The 21120-nt window shown below is 48.5% G+C and overlaps 7 protein-coding genes across 7 annotated transcripts; 3 read left to right on the top strand and 4 right to left on the bottom strand.

Annotated features, from left to right (window-relative positions):
• Positions 1-634: 634 nt before the first annotated feature.
• K444DRAFT_568446 (Aldo/keto reductase) lies at positions 635-1641 on the top strand (the record flags this gene model as incomplete). The annotated part of the gene is made up of 3 exons (XM_024877199.1): positions 635-692; positions 738-1412; positions 1463-1641. Coding segments are annotated over 3 exons (912 nt in total), but the record flags the coding sequence as incomplete, so codon positions are not given.
• A 228-nt stretch (positions 1642-1869) lies between these two features.
• On the bottom strand, positions 1870-4271 carry K444DRAFT_666688 (uncharacterized protein; the record flags this gene model as incomplete). The annotated part of the gene is made up of 5 exons (XM_024887205.1): positions 1870-2614; positions 2676-3074; positions 3138-3856; positions 3910-4078; positions 4127-4271. 5 exons carry the CDS (start codon positions 4269-4271, stop codon positions 1938-1940), a joined length of 2109 nt encoding a protein of 702 aa, XP_024732351.1. The 3' UTR covers positions 1870-1937.
• Positions 4272-4653: 382 nt separating this feature from the next.
• On the top strand, positions 4654-8313 carry K444DRAFT_596335 (uncharacterized protein; the record flags this gene model as incomplete). Its single annotated transcript, XM_024878425.1, has 5 exons — positions 4654-4921; positions 5019-5503; positions 5554-6189; positions 6238-7537; positions 7643-8313. 5 exons carry the CDS (start codon positions 4654-4656, stop codon positions 8311-8313), a joined length of 3360 nt encoding a protein of 1119 aa, XP_024732350.1.
• Positions 8314-8666: 353 nt separating this feature from the next.
• K444DRAFT_617161 (uncharacterized protein) lies at positions 8667-10035 on the bottom strand. The gene has a single exon (XM_024881063.1). It carries the CDS (start codon positions 9561-9563, stop codon positions 8685-8687), a length of 879 nt encoding a protein of 292 aa, XP_024732349.1. The 5' UTR covers positions 9564-10035; the 3' UTR covers positions 8667-8684.
• Positions 10036-10191: 156 nt separating this feature from the next.
• K444DRAFT_537742 (uncharacterized protein) lies at positions 10192-11641 on the bottom strand (the record flags this gene model as incomplete). Its single annotated transcript, XM_024875488.1, has 4 exons — positions 10192-10472; positions 10525-11053; positions 11100-11366; positions 11420-11641. The coding sequence occupies 4 exons, from the start codon at positions 11639-11641 to the stop codon at positions 10192-10194; spliced, it is 1299 nt and encodes a 432-aa protein (XP_024732348.1).
• A 757-nt stretch (positions 11642-12398) lies between these two features.
• Positions 12399-13464, bottom strand: K444DRAFT_645671 (uncharacterized protein; the record flags this gene model as incomplete). The annotated part of the gene is made up of 2 exons (XM_024885108.1): positions 12399-13086; positions 13415-13464. The coding sequence occupies 2 exons, from the start codon at positions 13462-13464 to the stop codon at positions 12399-12401; spliced, it is 738 nt and encodes a 245-aa protein (XP_024732347.1).
• A 611-nt stretch (positions 13465-14075) lies between these two features.
• K444DRAFT_633584 (uncharacterized protein) lies at positions 14076-15057 on the top strand (the record flags this gene model as incomplete). The annotated part of the gene is made up of 4 exons (XM_024883632.1): positions 14076-14219; positions 14491-14521; positions 14579-14813; positions 14862-15057. 4 exons carry the CDS (start codon positions 14076-14078, stop codon positions 15055-15057), a joined length of 606 nt encoding a protein of 201 aa, XP_024732346.1.
• Between the last annotated feature and the right edge of the window lie 6063 nt (positions 15058-21120).

Genomic DNA, 21120 nt, shown 5'->3' with positions numbered 1-21120 from the left:
TCTTAAGTTAATCACATTAATTTTTGAAAGTAATGTATGTTGGTATTGCTTGAAAATTTTGGATGTGCTTTTGACAGAGGGCATCCGTGAGCATCCCTGCTGGCCTCGAAGAACTGCTTAGAATTTGGTCATTGCAAGGGTTTCGGAGATCCTGTGAACAAACTACTAGGACCATCGCTTCCTCCACTTCCATTAGTATCCGTCGGGGAGGAGGCCATTAATTGGGGTCCCCCTGTCAAGGTACGGATGAGGTTATCCGAGATGTCGGGTTGCCACCAAGAACTGCAGAGTCACTCAGGGGTTTGATTGCTAAGCGAGGATGACATCTACCTGAAAAAATTTGTTGGCTGATTGTCACCCAGATCATCCCAGTGGCTCAGTGCCCACAAAAGCCTCCAAACTAGCCTGCCAAGCCTGCGCGATCCCCCAAATTCATGGGCCAATGCTCCATAAATCTTATTGCGGAAGGCGGTGTTCGTCCGATAGGTGCAAAATCATTGCATACATTTGGCCGATTGAAAAGACCTTCCATGATGAGCTGCGGCCGCAGTTGAGTAGATCACAACGCAAGAGCTGGAGAGATATACATCCTACAGTACACCTGAGTTTGGCCCGTGACCCCCAGATTTAAATCATGGCAGAAACTGTATTTTCCCTCAATACTGGCAGGAAAATCCCGGCGCTCGGATTTGGTAAGATTTTTGAGACCAACGAATAGATATCTCTGACCTGTTCAGGAACTTGGCAGTCAAAGCCAGGAGAAGTAGAGAAGGCAGTCGAATATGCTCTTTCAATTGGTTACCGCCATATTGATGCAGCATACAGCTATGGAAACGAGGAAGAAGTTGGTATCGGACTGAAGAAGGCATTTGAGGCGGGTATCAAACGTGAAGATGTCTTCGTCACCACCAAGCTATGGTCCACACACCATAGGCGTGTGCAGGAAAACCTCGCGATGAGTCTGGAGAAGCTCGGCTTAGACTACGTTGATTTATACTTGATGCACTGGCCTGTCGCCATGAATACGAATGGAAATCACCCCTTATTTCCTACCACACCGGATGGAAGCCGTGATGTTGATTTCAGTAGGCATCACGTGGATACGTACCTTGATATGGAGAAACTTCTTCACACAGGAAAGGTCAAGGCCATTGGCGTTGCGAACTACAGTGTTGTGTACCTCGAGGAACTTCTTGCCCGTGCCTCCATTGTTCCAGCAGTCAATCAGATCGAGAATCACCCACTATTGCCCCAAGATGACGTCTCGGATTTTTGCAAAGCCAAGGGCATTCATATCACGGCATACAGCCCTCTCGGCAGTACTGGCAGTCCCCTATTGACCCTCCCAGTTGTTGTGCAGATTGCAACAAAAAATGGTGTTTCGCCTGCCAGTATTCTCCTGAGTTATCATAGTACGTAAATATTCCGGGATTGCGTACTTTGTCTCTAATCGTTCACACAGTTGAGAGGGGGCATTCCGTACTTGCAAAGTCCGTAACTCCAGCACGAATTAAGGCAAATCGTCAAATTACCAAGTTGGAGCGTGATGATATGAATGACCTCGCAGAGGTGTCTTCTGGAGGCAATTTAAAGAGACACGGAAATCCGCCGTGGAAAGTTAACCTGGGCTTCCCCGACCAGCAATTTGTCAAGTAGTCATCACAGTACTGCTGCTTAGTTGTATTAGAAAGATGGAACTATGTCGCGAGTGTTTCTTCCCAGTAAGCTAAGTTTATGAAAGTAGTTTGATGACTGTTTAAGAAGTATCCTTTGCCTTTTGAACACTTTCAAGTCTAAGTTGAGAGAGCAATTCGATAACAAATGCATTTAATCACAGGTGGCACGATTACATTTTTGCAAGTATTGCTCCAAAATTTAAAATCTAATTCCGATTGGAACGTTGAGTATTCATACTTTTAAGACGGTGAGAGGCTTTTCTACATAGTTCCAGGTTGCCACTGCCAGGGCCCAGCGTTAGTAACATCGAAGAACCCAATTGGGAAAAAGTTCTCATCAAACATCTCGGGCGAGTCCCCATACAGCGGCAGAGATACATAATTGGCACCGAAATCTTGCCCGACGTTCACATCCTGAATTCCATTGGTACCATTCGACTGGTCAAAGTATCCCAGTGCCGCCCTTTCTTGTGGGTTCAAATCAGCTAGTCCTTCCCGAGACAGGCGCCCCAGCATCCTCCTCAAACCGCGTGCTATATGATAGGATAAATGGCGCTCACTAGCGCCTTCTTTGCTGAAAATCGTGATGATATGTTCGACACTTTCGCGAATAAGGACACTATCTGTGCCTAAACGGGCCGCCTTCCACTGCTGTTGAACTTTCAGAAGGAAAACAGCAGCATAGGTAATCATTGTATGGAGATACAACGGTACACCAATTAGTGCATCTCTGATGTCAGGCTCGTCGATAACTAGTTGCAAAATTGACATGGCGCAGGAGATGGCGAGGTTTGCATGTTCGCGGCGGCCGGCGGATATGTTTTGGGAGGAGAGTTGTTCGAAGCCACGGAGTGAAAGGGAGTTGAGCTGCAGTTTTGCGAAGTGGTAGTGAAGGTTTACTCCTTTTGAGGGGTAAGATGATATATGGGTATTGGGAGCTGAAATGTATTAGCAATACAAGCCTAAGCTAATGGTTTCTCTGGTGGTGATATATTATACCTAGCTGAGGCTCCCATCTAACACGCCAACGATCAATTTCAATGTTCCACTGCCGAAGTCGACCCAAATCATTTTCTTCTAGCTTAGCCTCTACTTCAGGTCCAAAAGCGTTGTAGATCTGGGTAAGAATGATAAAGATTGCCACCTGACTGTGAAGTCTGAAGTCCGCCTGTGTCGCCCCAGGCAACTGCAGAAACTTTTCGTGTTGGACAATTGAGGCGTCATCTTGGATAACAGGTGGTCTGCCATACGCAATACTGAAGTGGTGGTCACAGACGTATAGAAGGTACCACAGCCGAGCACCTTCGAAATGCTCTTGGGAGCCTTTGATTGCTCGAGCATAGCTTCGGTGAAGATTCAACTCGGTTGCAATCCTCACTGCGTGGCCAGATAATTTCCCTAGAAAAGCCCGATTAGCTTTTTGAGAAGGATTACAACATGACAATAACTCTGGGAACTAACAGCTGACATCCGACAACCAAAATGCCCCGATGCACAGCCCTCTAATTCCGTCAAGTGTATGATAGCGATCCATCATTGAGGCACTGACAAGGTCGAGAAATTCTGCGTAGCAAACATCAAATGTGGAGGTTTTTCCAGGAATATGGAGCGCTGTCACCGTGAGAATTGCTGCTAGTAACAAGGAGGATGACCGCCGAACTGAAAGCAGATCCTTGTGTAGAAGGACAATCCCACCCCAGAGGTATTGATTCAGAGAGCGCTCGAATATCTGGAACATTTCCTCTGCTTCGGCTAAGCCGATTTCGCCACTTGAAATGAAATCCTTGTCCTCTAAAGGCGCAGCTGTGCTTTGCTGGAAGTAGCCATGTGGATTGCTGCGCAAGTTTCTGAGCTTAGTGACTTCGTAGAGGCTCCCCATGGGTGCGGCAATTAGGGTATCGTTCCCAGCTTCCTCAAACCCTGGTCGCTCTTGGGAATTTTCTCTTGTCATTGCCATTGTTGCACTCTGACTAGTTCGTCTTTCCTGTTCTTGACTGCGCGCTGAAGCACGCATCCCGGAATGGAGGTCTTCTTGACGGTTGACAGAATAGGATTGCTGTGACGATTGATCTTGGACGATTGAAGTGAATGTTTCCAAAGCGGGTAGAGCTAAGTTACTCAGAATTTCAGACACGGCTGTTCGCAGTTGTCCTGATGTATACTCCATCCTTGCCTTCCATCTGCAACGATTAGTATTCGTATCCAAACGTCAAGTTTCACACCGTCCACTCACTCTCCATCATCCTCCAGAATCGACTGAAGATTCTTGTTAACCACACATTGAAACCCTCGCTTTCGGCATCTGCTGCATATTGTTTCCCCGCCCTCTTTCAAGTCGCATTTGATTTTTCGTCGTTGGCATTCCGTGCCTGAAACTGCCCTCAGCTGATACTCTGAATTTGCTGGAACTTGCCAAGTGGGTTCGGTGCTATAAGAACATCAATACGTACAAGCTTGTATCTTCTTGGAAACCTTTGGAAGTCTCTTCGATACTCCCCTCGTTGCTCCGTTTGAAGTGTCAATCATGTGATCTGACCCATCCTGCATCTGCGGGGAAGGCACCCTGTCGCTGATGTCATAATGAGCGCGCTTCATACCGCGTCTGAGACCAATTTTTTGAAGTTTTGGCCGTCGAATAGGTCTTTGATGTCAAGTGTAGCAGTGCGGATATGTGTCCGTGAGGGGAGCGGGTTTTGCAAGAAGAGAAGAGTCGGAAGGGGCGGAGAACTCGCCCAGTGGTGTACTGTACTCGGATTGAACCCCGCACTGCGGAGACTGCGGAGACAATCCCGCTGACAACTCCGGGCGTGCATGTCCAATCACAGCAATCACTAAATTTTCGCTGGAGGAGCGCGAGTCTTCGGGGCTTTTGTTTACTTGTCGGTCTCTGGTTATAGAGCGCGTGAAGATGTTAGGGGACAAGGACTAACGTTTAGAGAATATTCAACAAGCTTTTTCCATAGAAGATTACCAGAAAATGGATTCGATAACTTCCACCATCGTTACCTTCGTAGGGTTAGGTGCCATGGGCTTCGGTATGGCGTCTCATCTGCTAAAGATGGGCTACCATGTCATTGGATACGACGTCTATGAGCCAACTCGCCTCAGATTTCTGGAAGCAGGAGGAAATATGTCACAATCACCGCGAGAGGCAGCTCGCGGGGCGCAGGTTTTGATTTGTATGGTTGCCAATTCACAACAGGCAGATTCTGTATTGTTTGATTCTGGAATGGGGGCCGTTGAAGGTATCTTCCCGTTTCTTCCACCATGTCCTCGGTGAAAAGCTTGATCATATCCCTCCGGGATACTTCTTTTCACTTCGTATGCTAATAGTCAAATCAGTTCTTCCTCTCAATGCAACTATAATCATATGTTCCACAGTCCCATCTGCCTATCTCATGGAAATACAGTCCAAACTAGAATCCATGGGTCGAAATGACATTTTCCTGGTCGATAGCCCAGTATCAGGTGGAACTGTCCGAGCAGCCGAAGGGACGCTGACAATTTTATCATCAGCAACTCCGGCTGCATTAAGTCAAAGCAAACGAATCTTGTACGATCTCTCGGAAAAGCATTTTGTGATACCCGGGGGTATTGGTGCCGCAAGTAATATCAAGATGATTAACCAGTTACTAGCGGGAGTTCATATTGCGGCTGCATCTGAGGCGATGGGTCTAGCTGTTCGAATGGGACTAAATACCCGCCGAGTCTATGAGATCATAGTCAACGCTGCAGGTACCAGTTGGATGTTTGAGAATCGAGTGTCACATATGCTGGACAATGATTGGACACCTCAATCGGCCCTGGATATTTTTGTAAAGGACATGGTATGAAATCCGACCCTTCCATATACGACTGCGTAGTTAATATTTGAAAGGGAATAGTCACATCGTCGGCGCGATCACAAGGATTCCCCCTTCCACTGTCCTCGGCAGCCGAGCAACTTTACCTTTCAGCATCTTTGTGTGGATATGGTAAAGAAGACGACTCCGGACTGGTGCGGGTATTCACACCTGGAGCTGAGTCTGCAGTTCACGATGGAGGCAAGAAGAAAGCACCGACAGACGATAGATTGACACCAATTGTAACACCAAATGAGATAAAAAAGGTTGGTTTTATTGGCCTTGGAGCAATGGGGATTGGAATGGCAACTACTTTGGTGAACGGTGGGTTCCATGTCACCGGATACGATATCTCACCAAAACCGGTTTCGAATTTCCTCTTGAGCGGAGGAAAATCTGAAGCGGCAGAGTCACCAGCAGAAGCAGCTTTGGATGCTGATGTTTTGATTGTAATGGTACAAACTGCATCACAGGTTGAGGAAGTACTTTTTGGATCTGGCAATGCGGCAGAGAAACTGCCAAGTGGTGCGGTTGTGATTCTAACCTCAACTGTGCCGCCATCTTTTGTACAAAAAATCGGAACCCGGCTCGAAGCGTTGGAAAAGCAGCTTTATCTTGTCGATGCGCCCGTCAGCGGAGGAGCGGCCAAAGCTGCTGAGGGACTCTTGACAGTAAGGGTTTAGCCCGCTTCTAAACTTATCACTTACCAAGTTGAACAGATAATTTGCTCGGCAACTGACACCGCCATGTCAAAAGTTAATCCAGTCCTTCTTGCTATGAGCGGAAAGCCGGATAATATCTACTATGCTGAAGGAGGTATTGGGGCCGCTTCTTCGATCAAGCTCATCAACCAACTCCTCGCTGGAGTGCATATCATGGCAGCTGCTGAAGCTATGGCATTTGGAGCTAAATTGGGCTTAGACACCCGGAGTTTATACGAAATCATTAAAAACGCAGCTGGAGGGAGCTGGATGTTTGAAAATCGCGTCCCGGCAATGTTATCAGCAGACTGGACGCCTCACTCAATGCTCGCCATTTTCGTGAAGGACTTGGGCATGGTGTTAGATGAGTCGAAAAGATTGGGCTTCCCGGCATTTCTCACTGCGGCTGCCCATCAGATGAATTTGATGGGGGCATCTCATGGATGGGCTCGGGAAGCAGATGGTGGAATCGTCAGGTTATGGGAACTGATGACTGGAGTCTCTGTTTCGAAGAGTGCCAAACCACAGGATACAGGTTTCAACCCACGTGAATATCCAACATTGCCTCTGAAAGAAACAATAGATTCTCTTCCTTCGGAGTATAACGGAGACGTCCTTCACTCTATCAGAGAATACATCTCGGATGACAAGACCCCGTTACTTGTCATTCTGGATGATGACCCAACTGGCACGCAAACCTGCCATGATATTGCGGTACTCACTGTGTGGGATGTTGAAACTTTACAGCGCGAGTTTGATTGTAGTGAAAAGGGATTTTTCATTTTGACGAACTCTCGAGCCTTCCCGCCAGTGGAAGCAAAGAAGCTTCTGGAGATCATCTGCCAGAACGTTCAGCATGCAGCGCAATTAGCTGGGAAAGAATTCGAAATTGTTCTTCGCGGGGATTCTACATTGCGGGGTCATTTCCCTGATGAACCAGAAACTGTTGAAAGAACACTCGGAAGAGACAGAATAGACGGATGGATCCTGGCCCCTTTCTTCTACCAGGGTGGCAGGTACACTATCAATGACGTTCACTATGTTGCAGAAGGCGATTTTTTAATACCATCTGGCCAGACACAATTTGCTCGAGATGCCACCTTTGGATACAAGTCATCGAACTTGAAGGACTATGTGTTGGAGAAAGCTGGTTTCAAGTTCAGCATGGGCGATATATTTTCTATAAGTCTTGAGGATATCAGGTGCGGGCCTGGGATTGTCACAGAGAAGCTCCTGAAGGCTCCACGAAGAAGCGTCATTATCGTCAACGCGGCTGCGGAGTCTGACATGTATGTCTTTGCTGCAGGAATCCTTGCCGGTAAGCTCTTGCTCCGCTTCTTAGCCATTTCAAGACTTTGAGGACTCTTTTTTGCTACCCTCCACAAACATCATGCCTAATCAAATCGGCTAATTCAGCTGTCAGCCGAGCAACAGGGCCGCAAGTACCTCTATCGCACCGGTGCAGCTTTTGTTTCATCGCGCCTCGGCATCATTGGTATTCCACCTTTATCCGCGGAATCTCTCGACATGAGCAGCAACCCTAGCGGGGGTCTCATTATTGCCGGGTCCTATGTTCCAAAGACGACTTTACAATTGCACTCTTTGCTGAGGCGAAGAGCATCAAAACTCGACGTGATAGAGCTTCCGGTCTCGAAGTTGATCCACTCTTCAGAAAATGCCACAGAAATCGTAAATACGGCCATTGAAGATGCTTCCCAGAAGCTTCAGAGTGGCCAGGACGTCCTCGTGATGACATCGCGAGATTTGGTCGTAGGCGACGATGCCATTTCGAGTTTGAGCATTGGAGGAACTGTCGCTGCTACGCTTGTCAAAGTAATGCTTGGTATCGATGTACGGCCGAGATATGTCGTTGCGAAGGGAGGGATTACTTCTTCTGATATCGCTACGAAAGGGTTGAAAATGAAGCGTGCCATGGTTGTTGGACAGGCGGCTCCGGGAGTACCTCTGTGGAGGTGTGATGAAGAGACGTCTAGACATCGCGGTGTTCCGTATGTGGTATTTCCTGGCAATGTTGGAGGGGAAGATACCTTGGCGGAGTTGGTAGAAAGCTGGGCGCTGCCGGAAGGTCGCTAGATGTACCTCAGGTCATGACAATGATTACAAAGAGAGGTGAACTGATGAATCGCTCTTCTACCCTAAACTTTCTTACTGGGCAATCTTTTTATTTAACATTTCTAAGATGGAGATAGATTAAAGTATCTTCTGCTCATGTCCGAAGACGAAAATGGAAGATACTCATGTCAGATTTCGATGTCGAATTGCCCGTTACATATGCTAAAGGACAGAAACGAGGTCGGAATTCTGGAGTTCAGAAGGGGTATCTAGAGAATTTAATTGGGCTTAATAGTAGGAGCTATTGAAGTTAAATCGTGTCATCATATTGGGAAATCTACTAGGAATACAGTTAAATCAAAGAAATCTCTATCCATCTATCAGCCAAGAAATCAAGAGCCCGCAGCACTAATCATAGCAACCTGCAACGCCCTCCTTCTATCAATCTCCTTCTTCAACATAACCAGCACCGTACTCACAACCGTCACTTCATCCACCACCTGGCCCTTCCCCTTCCCATCCCCATCATCCAAACACATCTCCAACCGCCCCCCATTCCCTGCACTGCTCCCTGTACTCCCCGGACTCCTGGTCTCTTCTCCCCTCACCAATTGCGCAACCCTGACTCTACCCCCATCCCCAACCTTCTCAAGCACAAGAAGACTACTCATTCCCTCACCCCTCTCTTTCCTTCCAGCATACCGCCATTCAAATCGTCCCCATCGGCATTCAAAAATCGTCGTCCTGCTCACTAACGACTTCCCTTGGATTTCAAACTCATCCTCTTCCTCTCCCCCTTCCCCCACTCCCTTCACTCTGACGATAGGACATTTCCCCGGACCCCAATGATATTCCGTCGACCCAAGCACACGCTCCTCTTCACTATCCACATCCACCAGCGTGCAATTTCCGGAACTCCGCTTCCCACGGACAGAGAGGTATACAGGTCTGCCCGTCTCGAGCGAGAAAATCGGAATCTCTAACTCCTTTGGAGGGGACGGGAGGCGGAAGAGAGCTTTTCCTGTGGTTTGGATTTGGAGGGTTGAGGTAGGGAGAAATGGTGCGGGTGGTGCGAGGAGAAAGCGGGTTGTGGAGATTGTGGAGGGTGCGAGTGTCGATGGTGCGAGCGTGCTGGTGATGGATGGGGTGTAGGTTCTTGTTATTGAGGGGTCGTAGGGTTTCGAGCATGAAGAAGAGGAGGTGATGGTGGAGGAGGGGATAGTACGAAGGGGAATTCCGCCCTTGGCGTATGTTGTTGTGGTTGTTGCCATCGAGGTGTTGCTTGAACTGAAAGTCAGGAGTTGGCGGGGTCTTCTTCCGGTTTGGCTGTGGGAATGGAGTCGGAATATATGCTGGATTCTAGCTACAGTAGATGAAGATTAAATATTTTATAGGAGGAGTAAAGGAGATAATGGCGATGTAAGGAGAAGAAATCCCTCGCGCGGGTGTGCAGCCTCATTCAGCCCTCTGGTTAACCTGTGCTGCGCCTCTGCAAGGCTCATTCGATTTTGGTTAGCGAGTTGAAAGGGGGTCGTGATACGAAATGCGAAGATCGCGGTAAGAAGCGAGCCAATTGGGTAGAGCGTTTCTTTCTGGATAGTCTTGGTGCGTTGATGCGGGGTATTGTTGTGCCGATGATTATGTGGCGGATTGAGGTACATCGCACTCCCACTTTAGAAAAATATGATAGGGTGGTCACTAGCATAGTCGGGTTTGGATGCTGACGCGAAAGCTGGAGAGATTCTTCCGTGTTGTGGAGGAGATTTCGGATTCGGATCGAGACAGAGGAGGGCGAGATGGTAGTGTGAGGGACCGATTGCTGGTGGGTATAAGAGGGATATCATATTCTATACTTCAATTTTCTACTTTCTTCCCACGATGAACGTCAATAAGTCCGTTTTAGTTCGTATAATTGGCCTTCTCAACCCATAAAGTCCACTCGTAATACCCTCGCATATGCGGCGGCATCGCATTGTGCAGCGTGGTTAGCCACCGTCCCGTTCTCCCTTCTGTCTGCATCTCAGTTGGCGATTTTCTCTTCCCCCATTCAACTCTGCTAATGGGTGTCATGATCAGTTGCATAGCCACAAAGTGAGCTTGCAGTAGCTGGCACACTTCATTTTTCGAGTCTGTGAACTCGCGGAACTCCTCGTGCGGCATCATCATGAACAGTTGATACACTTTGCCCAAACCGATGTAGGCTGCGCCACGTTAGCAGATGGCAGCGCCTACAACAGATATCTGACTTGCCTTCTTTCGATGAGGTGACTAGACTGCGTGCCATGCTGAGCAGAAGACCATACATGCCAATTTCCGTCTTTGTCTTGAGTAGTGGGGACATTTTCTCGAAAGACCGACAGGCTGCTGAAACTACTTCTTCGTTGATCAAAGGCGCAGCCGAGAGTTCAGCGTCCCTCGACTGCAGCTGCTCGTTACCCCAAAGCCTCTCGAACACAAATTTCATCCTCCTTTGACCCATTTGCATTCCGATCGTAAGGATGCCTCGGAGGAAAGATATGTACTCGGATAGCCCATCATTCAGCAGGACGGATTGGAAAAGTAATGTAAAACACGTGGCAATCATGGCGTTTCCTTGTTGCCAGGATTTGATACCCGCCGCTACGGCTTTGTTCAGGGACTCAATGGATTTTATTCGATGCATAATCGAGGTAGGAATGAGTTTCATGTCATTGCTGTCATCCGAATTGGCTGCTAGATCAGAGGCGGACAATGCGAGCATGGCGTGGAGCAGAAAGTCGAACTACTGCCATCAGTCAATGCTTCGTAGGCGGGCTAAGATGACTTACATCGCATGCCATACTCGGAACATCATGGGTCCATTGCCAATCGTTGTCAATTGGGTGATGAGGATAAGCCGAACTGATGAAGTGCTGGAAGAATCGGAAATCTTGCATTGTGAACACTGGTAAGTTTGACTGGGGAGCTGCCGGGATTGTAAGCTCTGGCATCGGGTTTCGTATAACTATCCCCACTTGGTTGATTTGAATCTCGGGCCATTCGCATTGCAGTCCTCGGTGGGCACAATAGTCACAGGAGGGCCGGTTTTCCTTACACTAGATCACGCATGAGCTGAGGGGTCTGAGGCATATAAATCGGTGTATATTACCTTGATGCGGGCCTTTTTACAATTAAAGCAGCCAGTCCTCGACTTACTGTGTCCCTTCCTTCCCCGCTTCTTGATCTGCCCGCTGTCGGCTTTCGCGATGGGGGCTTCTGGAGGCGACTCTCTTGCCGTATCATTGGGCGTAAGGGAGGCGCGGCTGGAGCTGGAGGCCCTCAAAGTATCAGGAGATGCATCCGCTTGAGTGTTTCCAAAGAAGCCTTCCATTCTGGTGGGGTGCGGCGTCGAGTGATTCAGCTGCAAGGCACTGGATGTCGGAAGAAGCAATACAAATTGAGTTCGCGTCGTTTCCAGTCTTCTGGAAGGGTTCTCTTTGAGGCTCTCGATGACTGTGCTTTCCTTCCCCTCTGCCCAAGTTACTGAGGAGTTTAAGTCGAGTTGAGCTCCCGTTTAGTGCAGATCAAGCTGAGGCTGTGCTAAAATCAGAAGGTTGTTGCCTGACGGCAGAAGTCCACACCGCCTCCCAATGTCACCACAATCACGTGTAAAATGGCTTGGCTTGCCCATTGTCATTGGATGACTGGCTGAAGGAATGAAATGAGAGATAACTTGGCTCGTGAAAGGAGGCGGAGCGGCTACTCGATGTCTTTTGAAGGTGCGAGGAAGCATTGTTTTGGTCTGCACCAGCGTTGAATCGGCACAGTCTCAGCGAACTGGCCAGACCAAGCTCACATCTCATTGGACGATGTACGATAAGTATCGAGATTCCATGGCGGCGAGATTTGAAGAGCCAATTTCTCTCCAAGCAACCTTATGTCAGGAGAAGGCTATGTTTGAGGCTGTGAATGAAACAGAGCAAAGCAGATCTGCCTTCCGGCAGCTGCTAGAATGGGGTAGAGATCATTTGCTGAAATTCATCTTTGGTGTTGCTGATCCTGACCCGCGCTCATAATTGTGTGGAACTCTTTGTATTAATCATTGGCGATGACATTCTGTAGGAATAGTTGCATGGCCTCAAACGCGATCAGTCGAAATGCGTGTTGACATGATGAGCAACGGCAACTTCATCGCCCTCAAACTCGCCGCACACTGGACACTTCGCCACAATCGTTGTCGAGTCCGAAGCAGCCATTGAGTTTCCGTCTTCATTGACCTCTTGCTCTGCAGCATCTGGACCCATATCATTCTGCTTCTTTTGTCGACCCCTGCGCTTCGACGTTGTGACCACATAGTCGGACAGACTCAACCCGGTACTCAGTGGCTCATCTGGTTCCTCTAACCTGAAGTCGCCATACCGTCTTCCAGTAAAACCTCCAACACGAGTCACGACAGGAGCAGATGTCGTTTGGAGGCTGGCATTGATCTCCATGCCCATCCTCACATCACCATTCCTCCCCAACCCACTAAGCCCCTCCGACCCCGCTTTGGCCGCCTCCTCACTGACGATCCTCTGAACTCTGCCGACACGACCATCTTGCAACCGGACTTTAATGCCCCTTGGGTGATCTCCTCGAGTCAAGAGTTCAGCGACGATGCCTTGGACTTCGTTCCCTGTGGGCTGGTCGACTTTCAGAACAATTGATACCGGAGCGCCGGGAATGACTTGTGAGATATTTGGGAGGGGATGCATTCCCGGGCCAGTGTTATCTCGGTCGTTGAAGCCTCCTTGTGGGCGTCCGCCACGGCCACGGCCTCCTTTTGATTGCCCACGACTAGAGCGATTTGCATGCCGAGTTGAGTTCATATTGGTGGGACGTGGGGGTGGCTGTGCAGCTTTAAACACGAGTGCGAATCCGCTTCGCGCAGCTTTGGCAAGTTAGTAGCTTTTGATCGAATGTGATGTCGATGCGTGCAAGTGCAGCTCTGAAGGAATTGATTTTGAGATGATGAGATGAAATGAAGAAGCTTACAAGCGACCCCTAGTGGGATCTTTTAGCGTGCTTTTCACGTGAGCTTGTCAGCACCAAAGATGTCCCGAATTAAAACAGGAAGATAAACCATACAGGAGTCCTCTATTAAAGAGTTTCAGTAGAGTTGTACTAGCATAGAGGGTGGTTAGGGTGTTCTGGGGAAGTTGAAGTTATGGTCATGTGACCTTCACCCAAAACCTCCCCCCTATTCCAGCCACTTCGATTTTCGCGGAGTGCAATACAGATTAGATTGTCTTTCTACTGAGACAAAGAGCAACTTTATCTGAGTTGCTTAAGTAATGAGGCTAAACCAGCGTTGTTAGAGCAGTCCGGAAGCAAGGCTAACAGAAGCCCTTGTGGGTACCCTTGGTCAAGACAGCTGAGGAAGACCAAAGACCTTTATCTTTGCCTCGCACTTCAATATTGCCTAATCCCTAGTACTCTGTGAGCTCAAATTGAGCTTGTAAAAGAAATATCTACTCATCGTTTGCAGCATTGAAGTGATCAGTTGCCCCAGTGTGCTATTATATACCTCATAATTTCCACCTTTTCCAATATGTGGAGCAGGAAATAAGAGCTAATTCTGAGGTTCAGGCGCTCTTAGATGATCAGAGACAAACTAGTGAGTAGTCTGCTGTCACAAAAGCCGATGATGCAGGGTGAGCAGCCAGCCATACAAATTCGAAACTCAACTTGGCGAAAGCGTTTTATGATAATAGAAGGTATAATGATTACACCCGGACCTAGTGGGCCCCAATTGAGTAAGCGGGGTGAAAACTTTGCCTAAGAGGATGTCTCAAACACTCATAGTTACGATCAAGACCGTCAAGGCGAGCGATCCCCTCCATTCGAAGCTTGAAATTCACAATTCAGTTCTATATAGGCCAGATGAAAGGACAGAGAGATGCGAGCCATATTTAGTTGTTCCAAGCCAGGTAAGAATAAGGTGAGCGGCTCAAGAAGAGGGGTTTTTGGTCAATCAACAATCCATGTGAGCGGCCACCTGCGATCCAAGCCGCTGTCTGTCGAGCCGCAATGCATGGACCGATATTCGCCCCTTCCTATATAGCCGTTGACTAAACCAGCCGCAATCCACTTGTAAGTTCTTTAACCTGTTCACTTTTGTTTATTTTTCTCTCCCACACAAATCCAATTCGCAAAATTCCATCTTCAACCAAAATCTAAATCCTATGTATCGCCCCACAGGGTCTCGCTCACGCAGTGTATGAAACTCGAGGTAAGCGTTCCCTTTGATCCCTCCCGTCATTCCTCAGATTACAAAACAGCTATTCAGCTGATCGTGACAGCCAGGACGATCACTCCCTTGATCCGCCCACCAAAACCGATGTCGGCTTGAACCGGTGTTCAACGACCAGGCAAGCATGGAGGACAGCCCCCTCCCCAGGAGTCGAGGTCGACCACTCAAACCGCAATTCGAAAATACAAACGCTCGGGGAGGGGTTAGCAGAGGCGCCGCTCTCTTCAAACAAAAACGTTCATTCAAGACATTATTCTGCACCCAGCCTTCTGTACGTTCTATTGCTCTATTATCCACGCCTAGCTGACACCTCGCTCAGGGGGTCGATCTCCCTCCCCAGAGAGATCGGCTCGAGCGCACGAATCACAATCTACTTGTCGTCTCTGACAAGCAAGTCAGACACTCGACGTTCTGTGCCTGCCTCATCGCCACACAAGTTCTTGTTTGGCACCAAGCAAAGCCCACCAAAGAAGGGAGAGAAGGATATGAACGATGCCGACGAGCCTGATCCATAGAACGAAGATGGCTATGAGGCTGTCTCTGACTCGAGTTTCTATAATCCTCGTAAGTTGCAGCCTTCTTCCTCCTTTTCATATCAGCACCTTACAAACAAAGCAACACCTTCACCTCCACCTCCGCATCGTCACACTGACCACCGCCATCAGATCGATCTTCCAAGTCGAAATCTCTCAAGGCCACATCGTCTATCTTTTGTCGCCTGCATCCAACGGTCTTTCCGGAACCCACAATGCTACAAAATTGTTCCGGTGTCTCAATCCTTCCGTAACCCCACCCTCGTCGTGAGAAGATATATGACTTCAACAAGCCAGCTGAATGTACCAAGAAGCTGCAGGAGGAAATTTCGAAGATCTTCGATGACAATCACCCTCAAGGACCGTTCTTCTTTGGCCGTGAAATGTCCTTTGTTCAATCCGCGCCCTGGATGATTCGTTTGACTCGGGTCATGAAGCATCAACGAGCTTGGCAAGATCCTACCCGGGGACAACAAACTACAAAATCTGTTTGAGTTGCCAGAAGACCGACATGCCGGCATCCATTTGATCAAACCTCTCCGTATGGTGGATGGAGCAAAGCAGCTACCATTTTCGAGCTGATCCAACATCGGGCCACCTACGATGTGAGCAAAAAAGCTACTCCCAAAGACGTAATTTTAGCAGCAGCTTTGCTGACTTTTCTCTTCAAGCAAAGGACTCGACACCACTTATTGCGAATAGAGAGCAAGATCTTCTTCGCCCAAAGATCGAGGATGTCCTACCAACCTTCTCGGGACGGTGACAAGGCCCAGCTTGTTCGAGCAACAATATGAGCGGCCGCTCATTTGTTATCCCTGGTAAAGATGACTTATGGCCGGAGACTCCGAGCATGGCCAGCACTTACCATAACGCTACTGGCCAGTATGGTGGTCACTATCAAGAACCCTGAGGCTTCTAGCCATTCGCTTTACCTCATAACACCGACTTAAACACTGCTATCCTGAAGAACCATCCGAACGCCTCCGAATTCGCAGGTGATTGCGAGCATCTGTGGGCCCTCCTCGACTTCACTGGAGTGGCGCTCCTGCTCAAAATCAAAAGAGATCGACTCCTTTTTGCATACGAATACGAAGTTGAATGTGATGGCCGTTGAGACGCTCGGTTCAGAAACTCGGCTGACCCGTGGAGATGTCTGGCACAGGAGTCAGTGTTCCTTGAACAAAGGGCCTCTCATGGCAATGCAGGAAAGGCAAAGTGCCAACGCTGTAGATAGCACTGCGATTTTGGCTCAAGTCATGATGTTGGTTCAATACGGGTCACCAGCACTTTATGTGAAATCTGTTTTCGCAGAGCAGCTTTCCACCCCTCGGCCTCCTTCCCTGTTACCGCCAACATGTTCTCTTGGATTTAGCTTATGCTAAACGGCTATTAAACTAGTCCTGGCGACGGAATTGGCATCTCCAAGCATTTTCAGATCAAGGTCCAAGAGAGTAACGATATGTACAAGTGGATTGATCCAGCCTCTGGATTGCCCCAACTTTTCACGATATCGAGTTCATTTACACAGCTGAGCCACTGCGTCCAATCAACTTCGATAGTGATATTTCCTCATCTTCGTTGAAGTCTCGCTAGATAAAATCCCCCGACGCACGCTATCGGTTCATCGATCTCCCAGGATGTCAACATCGGGACCATTATCACGGCACTCAAAGAATAACACACCGCCGAAGAGGTTCCTACAAGCCCAATCCATCTCAACTATAACCGTCATCGCTGTTTCTATCTCTACCTTCGAATAACTAACCACAACACGAGCCGAGGTCAGCATTGAGGCATGCTCGCCCAGGCAGACGCCCAACCCACCCACCTCTTTGGCGCAGATTATCGCTACAGGATATCACCAACGTCCATAACGACCTTGATAATACTTGGATTTCTCATCGTATACTCGGTCGGAGGCTCAGGATCCTACTGTCTATCAATATTGGAAGGGACATTGCGCTAGCGCTTCTCCCTCGACCAGTCGAGAAATCGATACTTAACCCCAAATGTTACATCTCGACCGGTGTTTACTTTCGCCCATTTGTATGTTTTGGTCTTGCGCAACGGACTGCTATCTTCTGAAGAACTGCTTTCCATCCGTCTCGCCAAACACCACTTCAAAATCACCAACCGCACGCTCAATGATCCGGTTTCAATTGAAATCAATTTTTTACAAACCACTGCTGTCCAGTGCCTGCTCCCTGTTCAACTTCGGCTAATGAGCCTTGCAAACCAAAGCCTACTTGCCCAAGCTACCCAGAAGCCACGAGCCTGACCAAGGGAACTGGCGAATTGTGCGAGGGGACCACCCTCGAAGGTAGCCGATCGGTAACATTTTGCGATAAAACAAGGACTCCAATCGCCTTGCCTACTGTCGTGCTGCCTCTCGTTAGGGTTGCAAGGTTTTCGGAGCTTCGCTGCAGAAGGTAGCCTTGTTACGACTTTTTACTCCCTCTCAATGACCAAGTTTGAACAATCTTCCGGCCCTGGTCAACAGCCTTCGTTCCACAATCTTCCTTTTATTCTGGGAAATAACTTAAAGATGTCGACCTTCTCAAGAACAAGCTGCTGGGTTATCTTTATTTTCGTTTCCCAAAAATCCTTGCACGTCTCTGTAATTCAGTCGATGAGGCACCGAGATACCCCTGCTTCACGGGAGATTATTGCTGAGCTGCTGAGACACAGCATTCAATACAACGGAGATGTTAACTTCATAGTCTTGAAAGCAACACCGACTTATGCCAGTACGAACGCCATGCTCGAGAACCGAGTTGGAAGGTTTCTTAAGTAGGAGTTCAGCTGCAACATGCTGACCGGTATGCTCCATCACAAGTTTGCCACGGACACATTGGGAGAAAGAGGTCAACGATGTGGTCTTCAAGTATGCATGGAACTGCTCGGAATAAGACGTTCTACTAAGAGGAGGAGCCGGTGGAGCTTCTTTCGCACTCGCTTGTCTTGGAGAGTGCATCGCCGCCGGGTATGAAATTTAGATTTCGTCACCAACACTACTCTGTTGCTACCGATAATAAGCCTTAGAGAGATGAACATCAAGGGCGCAGTGGAAGCTGTTCCTTAATCTACAATACTTCTGATCGTACTTTGCCGTGCGTAAAGACCTCCTCGAGCGATGTCTGGCCCCTGCTTCCAACCCGACCTGCCCCGTCTGCAAATTCTCGGCAGAGCAACCGATCTATATCAATGAAACGTACCACTCTATATCACTTACGGCTTTTCTTTCACCCTACTTTCCGCCTATTATCTCGTCAGTCACCTCCGATAGCCACATCCGAATTTTCGGTCTTCGAACCCTGCCTCTGCCTCAACCATTTGGTTCTGTTGATCCCAATCTACGATGCTGCTCTCGCTCCACTGCAAGGGCGTGAATCTTCAGAAATTCATTACCCAAAATCATCACCCAAGTCTCCAAGGGAGTTTCCCAGCATTTGGTACTTCTTCAAACACCACTCTTCAAATGTCAATCCTTCAAATGTTATCCCGTACAGTGGTCACTATGGTGCTCAAAACGGTTGTCAACCTGGTCCACAGTACGGTTCTCACTATAGTGGCCACTATCTAGAACCTGACGATCCTCACTCACTGGAGATGCCCAGCACCTACGACCCTTCTCAACTCCGATCCCGTGCCAAACTCCATTGATGCCGGTCGCTACCATCCAATCACTTGTTTGCAAGAAAACAACTCTTAGGCAGGCTATCCTGCATCAACAAGCTTTGAGACCCAAAACCACCAGCCCTTGGAGCAAGTGATCAAGGAGTTCCGGGGTCCAAGAAGTGCCAACATTCCATCAGTTCTTCAAACACCAGCTCTTCAAACGCCAATTCTTCAAACTCCATTGATGGCAAGGATCTCGGTGTTGTTTGTCTGCTTGCTTGGTAGTTGGGGCAACCCCAACGGCATCATCTCCTCTAACATCTACCGCAACGGTCCCAAGTTCACCGCCGGCCACTCAACTGTCATGACCTACATGGTGTCTGCTGCTTGGTGGCAGCATCGCTATGCGCACCTTGCTTGCGAGAGAGAATAAGAAGCGTCTGGCCGGTCAACGTGACCGCTGGACTCGAGGCATGTCTCATCGCGAGGCAGAGAAGTTGGGAGACGAGCGACCAGGTTTCATATACACTTTGCGATTTCTATCTCTTATCCAACTCGTGTGCCCGTCATCCTCGGTGTTTTCTCTGTTTTCCTCATCTTGATTCATTCTGTTCCACTGATGATGCGGTGGTACCCGAGTTGAGTTGATTTGATATGGGAGAGAATGGTGTGCTATCATGGAAAGTTTGATCGGGGTCTGTGTACGATAGGCGAAGATTTAACATTGGCCTAGGCCAGTGCTTGATGCAGAACTCATCATCGTCGACTTGACCCACTAATGTCTGCCTCGCGGCGTGCTCTATGCCATCGAGCCAAAGCGTACGGCACCGGCTTTCATGCATACAAGTACAACAAGGGGCATAACTGCCGTTTCTTGTGACTGCAGACACCAGGGATATCATTTCTGGTTCTTGTACTTACTTTCAAGTTACAGTTGGAACTGTGTCCACTTTTCTTTGGATGTATGAATATCCCCTATACCACCACTTGTACCACCACTTTCCTTTGTCTCACGGTGTACTATAGAGACGAGCTTTTGACTTGGCTATAGTGTAGATTTGTAGTTTACTGAAATCGTGGAGGATCTCGGGAGGTCTTGAGCTGTCTTGGGGGATTGATGGGGCATTGCTGTATTTAGCAACCCGACCAACTTCAGCCATTTGTTCCAGCTAGACTGCAATCCTCGAAAAGGCAAAAACGTCTGTCTTGCCCTGCATTGTGACTGCATGCTTCCCTGCGTGACAGAAAAGCCCAAGTCAGCTCCACAGCATTCCTTGAATCTCCAGTTCGTTTCGAGGCAGCCAGATCATTAGACTCTGCAGATTCCGAGCTTGAAGACATCAGCATTTCTTGAACAGAAAACTTGCCACGCCAACCTCAACCGGCACAGAAGAAGAGCGAAGGCGATCGCGACAGTTCAGCCCTTCAGCCTTCTAGACAAATCCAGAGCGAACAGCGAAATCATTGAGAGCTCACCGACAGAATCATCAACTCACCGAAGAGGAAATGAACGGCAACAAACACTTCAAAATCTTTGGGTGGGAGGGGGAGTTGGGAGACAAAGCATGGGAGGAGTTTGCATTGCATTAGGGCTGCGTGTTAGTGGACTTGTATAATAGTTCGATAGAATTCCACTCATGCTTTGAATGAATGTCCAGAGATCCGATCTCAATTGTTGTATTTTTGACGAGCTTGAAGACGTTGAGCCGGACCGCTGCAGTTGAGATGTGGTTATTTGAACACTGGCAATGGAATATGTTCACGAGGCTAGGTGCTTGGATGAATGGAAGCATGTGGGAAGGGAAAAGGGGGAAGCGAGCACGTGATGCATGACTCATTAGGGCTCCCGACTTGAGATTGCCATGGGGAGACTTCAGTAGGGAGGCTAGTCTTTCTCCTACTTTGGAATAGGGCTTTCGGTGAGGAATGGAAGGAGAGTGATCTCATACAAGTTAGTAGACGTTGCAGGTGAGCGGGGCCGAACAGCCATGTCACCTAGACCAGTGAGTGCTGAGTTGGGATATGGAATTGACAATTGTCTGGATTTTCACAGTGTGTTGTTAAGTGTGGGGCCCTCGGTCGCGAGCCATTGAATGGCCCAAACCGCTTCATGAAATGGCAGTGGCAGAATGCGAACAAGGTGCCACACTCGAAGGATGTTTCACGATCCACTGAGTGGTTTGGAAAGTACTCAGTCACCAAGTCTTCCACAGACTATAGGGAAGTCAACTACGCTCGCCAATTTATCATTCTTTGCTAGTGAATCACTAGTAGCTGAGTATTCGCAGACCTCCAATTTCTTTCTAGTTGAACTCCATCTTCAAAAACCCGAGCTTGGCCGAGAAGTAGGCCTTGCTGGTACTCTTCACTAGTTGGCCCTAATCCCTCACAATGTAGCATGTGGAATCTAAAATGACCGAAAGCCTG

Source organism: Hyaloscypha bicolor (assembly GCF_002865645.1).
Source record: "Hyaloscypha bicolor E unplaced genomic scaffold K444scaffold_125, whole genome shotgun sequence".
Taxonomy (NCBI): Eukaryota; Fungi; Ascomycota; class Leotiomycetes; order Helotiales; family Hyaloscyphaceae; genus Hyaloscypha; species Hyaloscypha bicolor.
Note: the sequence above shows the minus strand (reverse complement) of the source record. Positions and strands in the feature narration are given on the sequence as shown.

What these genes read in the sequence shown, in the direction of transcription:
- K444DRAFT_617161 (XM_024881063.1), bottom strand. Translation starts at nt 9,563, where the DNA reads ATGGCAACAACCACAACAACATACGCCAAGGGCGGAATTCCCCTTCGT.